Source organism: Coregonus clupeaformis, unplaced genomic scaffold (genome assembly GCF_020615455.1).
Source record: "Coregonus clupeaformis isolate EN_2021a unplaced genomic scaffold, ASM2061545v1 scaf2225, whole genome shotgun sequence".
NCBI classification, from domain to species: domain Eukaryota; kingdom Metazoa; phylum Chordata; class Actinopteri; order Salmoniformes; family Salmonidae; genus Coregonus; species Coregonus clupeaformis.
Genome location: NW_025535679.1, coordinates 60,102 through 66,361, shown reverse-complemented (window position 1 = coordinate 66,361; position 6,260 = coordinate 60,102). Strand labels below are relative to the sequence as shown.

The following is a 6,260-nucleotide window of genomic DNA, read 5'->3' as shown; positions in this document are numbered from 1 at the left end:
TTCTGATGATTTAGGTGACCTACACACATTTTAAAAAAGATATGTCCAGCAACAACATGAAGACAGGGGCAGCATATAAGTCAATACCAGAAGCATTTATTGACTGATCTCAAAAGTGTTGGCTTACCAGGGTTGGTGGAGCCCTCAGTTTCATCTTTGCCTCGCAAAGCTAACTCAAACACTCCGCAAAACTTCACACACTGGATTAGCCGGCTGAGGATGTGGCGGTTCTTGCTAATGTCGTAGTAAATATATTTGTTATAGTGAATATGGAATATGATATGTTGAGTAAAATGTTGTGCTAAGATCTATTTAGGTCAGGAGCTGGTTATAAGTTCTGTTCCTATCCAATAACAATGGACAAAAGGGTCCTATCTTGTCAGCCTTGTCAGTTTCAGTTCTCCAGTAAACTTGTGATTATCAACACTAACCTCATCGTTGTGGCGGCGGACAGCTAGCCTGTATCCCTGATCCAGTTGAGTGGAAATGTTCACTCTCCCCAAAGCAGACAATCTCAAACAGCTATCCATGTGGGTCTTTGACAGCTCATGTTTCTTAATCTTTCCTGAAAGATGGTGCATGTCCGTTACACACCAGTCGCTGTCCAAGCGGTGCTGTCTGCCGTGCCGCCTTCAGGGTGAAAGAGTAAGCAGGGGGTAGCAGAAGACTGCATTAGCTACATCGCAGCCTGCTAGCCAGGTTTTTCGTTCAGTACCAATTTTTTGGAAAATCCTCGGGTGTAGGACTTCCCCCCTTTAGTAGAAACCTGTTGAATTATTAAATTTGGTCTGGGAGGTCCTAATTGTTTCGTTGCCAATTTATCTTCATTTGTTCGCCGACAAAAAGGAACTTCTTTCAAAGACACAATCGAGTTGCACTGAAGCCTAGCCATTTTGATAGAAGTAGTGAATTGATTGACGCTGCTACCCGCTCTTTTCTTAGTTACGTTCATGGTTATATGTTACGTATGACGAAAGCGTAAGTGCAAGCCCTCAGAAACCCATAGAGATTGTATTGAAAGCTCTGATATTTGAAAAAATAGATTTTACATGGGAGTCTATGACAGACTTCTGGGCGATTTTCAACCTGACTGAAATCGCCCCAAAAGGGGGGCATTTGAAGCACGACTTTAGCCTGATTGGACATTTAGTGGCACTGTGGCAGATCAGACGTCTAGATTACAACACTGATAACTACTGTTGCCGTGATATAATTGATTAGAAAAAAAATCCCTTCCTTTTCCCGTTTGGCAGTGCGTCGCCCATATCGCCCTATTGAACACACCGCCCCTGCTCATGGCTAATACTCATGGCTAATACTCATGGCTAATACTCTCTCTTTCTCTCTCGCTCTCTCTCAGGGTGGTAACACTAGTCTGAATCTGAACCATTATGCCACTAAGAAGACGGTAGCAGAGAGCATGTTAGACGTGGCCCTGCTGATGGCCAACGCTGCCCAGCTGAAGGCCGTCCTGGAGCAGGGGCCAGACTTCAGGTATTTTGATTACATTTTATTTTATTTGACAATTTAAAACACAACTGGATACTTGTGTGTAAAATAATTGTAAAAATAAAGTTTCCCGACTTACTGTATTTCCATTGTAGTCGTCTGGCTTTGGCCACCAGGCAGGATAAGTCTAAGAGATCATCCATCATTACAGGTACTACATCACCGTCCTGGTCCTCATCGGGTCTTCACTGCTCTTCCAGGTGCTGGCCGGGATACTGTTTGTCGCCATGGGTGAGTCTGGAATTGTAAAGTCAAGTCAAGTGTCATTATAGTAAAAAAGCTGGACTGTAAGTTGTCCATGCGAGGGGCAACAAAAGCACACAGTCCATTTCACCATTTCAAACAAAGTGTGTTGTAAACTGTTTATTACTGACCTATAAACAATAATCTCAGTCTCTAAAGCGCTTATAAACCCTTTATAGCATCAGTGGCGTGTATCCATGGATGCCAAGGGAAGACAGGCTTCCCCAAATAGTTGACCAATCTTACCAGAGAAATCATCAGAGCGAGGGAAACAGCGCCCCTCTGTCTCAGTATGTGTAGCCCATGTATCTGATGCTGTCTGGAACAAAAGAGTATAACATGTTGCCGCGGTAGCATTTGATTGATTGATGCCAGCAAGCATTTGGCCTCCCTTGATAAAACAAGTATAAAATAATTAGCCAATCAGCGTTGAGCTGAGCTAAACTGTGGGTTGTCCTGGCGCAGCAAAATGCCCCCCCCCCCCAAGGGAGGCCAGTTTGGATTTGGCTTCACATCAATCAAATCACATCCTATGCAAAACGTCATCATTGTCAGAAAAACTTGTCTGTTTCTGGTCTGCTGGTGTTGATGTCCTGCAGTAGCTAGCTTGCTAAATAGGCCCTTTCCTAAGCCATGGATGGAGATGGGGATTTTGACTTAATTCTCTGTACAGGCCAATGATTATGATGGCGATTACGATCTAACCATACATTCCTATATTGTGCCACTGGCCTGAGACATTTGAAGTTCAATATGTAGCCTAGATGTAAGGCTCACGTTAACTAGCTAGCTAGCTAACTTAGCTGGTTCATTGTTGCCCATGCGAGGAAGTTATGCTAGCAAGCATTTTAGCTAGGTAGCTTATGAAAACTAAAACTAAAAGCGTACAGAGCCATAGACCGTTTTGCCAACATGAAAGAGAGGAGGATGGCATAGGCATTAAACTCGTCCACAAGTAGGGTGAGTCAAAAAATTTATAATTACTTGCATGCGCATGCAAGCGTACACACACACACACACACAAACACATATATACACACACACACACACACACACACACTCACACAGAAATCAGTCCCATGGACAGCCACATGATATTTAGCAACATTGATTGGACTGAATTGTTTTTGGTATCTTTAAGTTTGTTTTCAGTGTATTAAACTAAGCATATATTGTTATTGTCTTATTTGAAATGAAATGCTGGTGGAATAGCGGAGGCAGTTCTCCTGTTGTCTTTGGCTGACTTGCGGTAACTCCGTAGTTCTAAATCAGTTGTTTAGTAAACTGTCGAAAACATTAACTTGCTTGACCGTGCTGCAGGTCATATACAGTACAGTGCCTTGCAAAAGTATTTATCCCCCTTGGCGTTTTTCCTATTTTGTTGCATTACAACCTGTAAAATTTATTTTTATTTGGATTTCATGTAATGAACATACACAAAATAGTACAAATTGGTGAAGTGAAATGAAAACAATAACTTATTTCACCCTCCAGCAGGACAATGACCCTAAGCATACTGCTAAAGCAACACTCGAGTGGTTTAAGGGGAAATATTTAAATGTCTTAGAATGGCCTAGTCAAAGCCCAGACCTCAATCCAATTGAGAATCTGTGGTATGACTTAAAGATTGCTATACACCAGCGGAACCCATCCAACTTGAAGGAGCTGGAGCAGTTTTGCCTTGAAGAATGGGCAACAATCCCAGTGGCTAGATGTGCCAAGCTTATAGAGACATAGCCCAAGAGACTTGCAGCTGTAATTGCTGCAAAAGGTGGCTCTACAAGGTATTGACTTTGGGGGGATGAATAGTTACGCACGCTCAAGTTTTCTGTTTTATTTGTCTTATTTCTTTGTTTCACAATAAAAAACATTTTGCATCTTCAAAGTGGTAGACATGTTGTGTAAATCAAATGATACAAACCCCCAAAAAATCATTTTAATTCCAGGTTGTAAGGCAACAAAAGAGGAAAAATGCCAATGGGGGTGAATACTTTCGCAAGCCACTGTAACTGTTTGTTCCATGCAATATTTGCTTTGTGGACTTCACCTGACAGATGTTGCTCTCCGGTTTTGTGATGAAACAAACGTATGTGTAGTTGAATTTATTCCGCCACTGTGTGACTGTTGTTTTTTGGTTGTCACGGCCTTATTGTATATCACTGTGGAGTAGGAACTAATGGATTATAGAGCAAACAACGCAATTATCACAACATAGGTTGTAATATGGCTTTTTTACTGACTTTGCTTGGCTTCCTCATTAATATTACCCATGCACCACTACTGTATAGCATCAAGTCTCACCTCAGGGTCAACACTACTTGTCTCTGTGTGTTCCAGCTCGTAAGGACCTGAACAACGTAGCCAACCAGAGGAAGCTGGACATCATGAACAACGTGGCCACTGGCCTTGTCTTCATCACCACCATCATCAACATCTTCATCACCGCATTTGGAGTGCAGAAAACTGGCCTGTACCCCAAAACCTAGACAGAAGGCTTGCCTGTACCCCAAAACCTAGCCAGAAGGCTTGCCTGTACCCCAAAACCTAGACAGAAGGCTTGCCTGTACCCCAAAACCTAGACAGAAGGCTTGACTGTACCCCAAAACCTAGACTGAAGACTGCCCTGTACCCCAAAACCTAGACTGAAGACTTGCCTGTACCCCAAAACCTAGACTGAAGACTGGACTGTACCCCAAAACCTAGACTGAAGACTTGCCTGTACCCCAAAACCTAGACTGAAGACTGCCCTTTACCCCAAAACCTAGACAGAAGGCTTGCCTGTACCCCAAAACCTATACGGTAGACTGGACTGTACCCCAACACCTAGACTGAAGACTTGCCTGTACCCCAAAACCTAGACAGAAGGCTTGCCTGTACCCCAAAACCTAGACAGAAGGCTTGACTGTACCCCAAAACCTAGACTGAAGACTGCCCTGTACCCCAAAACCTAGACTGAAGACTTGCCTGTACCCCAAAACCTAGACTGAAGACTGGACTGTACCCCAAAACCTAGACTGAAGACTTGCCTGTACCCCAAAACCTAGACTGAAGACTGCCCTGTACCCCAAAACCTAGACAGAAGGCTTGCCTGTACCCCAAAACCTATATGGTAGACTGGACTGTACCCCAACACCTAGACTGAAGACTTGCCTGTACCCCAAAACCTAGACTGAAGACTGCCCTGTACCCCAAAACCTAGACTGAAGACTGCCCTGTACCACAAAACCTAGACTGAAGACTGCCCTGTACCCCAAAACCTAGACTGAAGACTGGCCTGTACCCCAAAACCTAGACTGAAGACTGCCCTGTACCCCAAAACCCAGAATGAAGACTGACCTGTAACCCAAAACCTAAACAGAAGACTGACCTGTACCCCAAAACCTAAACAGAAGACTGACCTGTAACCCAAAACCTAGAGTGATATACTTCAGAGATATATCTTTTAAAACACGGTTGAGAAACGACAATACAGGTGTACTATTGTTTTTTATTGTCACTTTTTAATCAGAAGAGATTTGTAAAAGGAAGATATTAATAATTGCATATGTCAAAAAGTAGATTAGTCTTATTCTAATGTGTAGAGCTCAGAAAAAGTTATTGGGCTACAGACTCTCTAGACAAACGGGTTGCCTCCCACAATTGACCGATGTTCCAGCATGTCCTGGGACTGGGATTTCCGAGAATGGCTACAGTTAAAGGGTATTCAAATAATATAAGGGGAAACAGTGACTACTAGTGGTCTTTATTTTACTAATAAAGAGCGATACTCAATGTATCCAAAGTGTATCTCTAATGCAATAAACTCCATACAACAACTGTGTCTTGGTCAAATGTTCTGTTATGTGAGTCCTTAGACATGTGATACTGAATAAAGGTGCTTATAAATGATAAGTAATAGGGTTAGGGAGTAAATGTTGACATGTACATCAGTTACATGTAATCTGATTACAAAAAAACTGTAACTGTAATCAGTTATGTTACCAGCAAAAACATTGTAATCAGATTACAGATACTTTTGAAAAAACGAGATGATTACTTCTTGGATTACTTTAAAATGTATATAGGATGTTTTGCAAAAAAATACATTATGACAGCTTTCTGTTTTCTCAATGACATTCAATTAAGCATTGAAAAAAAGGAGCAAGTTTAAAGGTCCAATGCAGCTGTTTTTATCTCAATATCAAATCATTTCTGACTAACAATTAAGTACCTTATTGTGTTTTCAATTAAAAAATGGTCAGGCAGGCCAAAACTCCATCCCACCAAAATAGGCTGAAATTTCAGGTGTTCTTTTCAAACAGCTCTTACACTAAAAGGGCATTATCATCATTTTCACTATTTCAAAGTATTATTCCAACCTCATAGTGTATAAACATATAAACATTAGGAACACTTGCTCTTTCCATGATATAGACTGACCAGGTGAATCCAGGTGAAAACGATGATCCCTTATCGATGTCACTTTTTAAATCATCTTCAATCAGTGTAGATGAAGGGGAGAAGACAGG

At 41.8% G+C, this 6,260-nt stretch overlaps 1 protein-coding gene across 1 annotated transcript; it reads left to right on the top strand.

Moving 5' to 3' along the window:
- The first annotated feature begins 1,236 nt into the window (after nucleotides 1-1,236).
- On the top strand, nucleotides 1,237-5,572 carry LOC121543335 (ninjurin-2). The gene is made up of 3 exons (XM_045219285.1): nucleotides 1,237-1,494; nucleotides 1,661-1,740; nucleotides 4,090-5,572. Exons 1-3 carry the CDS (start codon nucleotides 1,322-1,324, stop codon nucleotides 4,236-4,238), a joined length of 402 nt encoding a protein of 133 aa, XP_045075220.1. The 5' UTR covers nucleotides 1,237-1,321; the 3' UTR covers nucleotides 4,239-5,572.
- The last annotated feature ends 688 nt before the right edge of the window (nucleotides 5,573-6,260 follow it).

What these genes read in the sequence shown, in the direction of transcription:
- LOC121543335 (XM_045219285.1), top strand. Translation starts at nt 1,322, where the DNA reads ATGGCTAATACTCTCTCTTTCTCTCTCGCTCTCTCTCAGGGTGGTAAC. An exon ending in GAGCAGGGGCCAGACTTCAG is followed by an intron (nt 1,495 to 1,660) that starts GTATTTTGATTA and finishes CCATCATTACAG; the next exon opens with GTACTACATCACCGTCCTGG. An exon ending in GATACTGTTTGTCGCCATGG is followed by an intron (nt 1,741 to 4,089) that starts GTGAGTCTGGAA and finishes TGTGTGTTCCAG; the next exon opens with CTCGTAAGGACCTGAACAAC.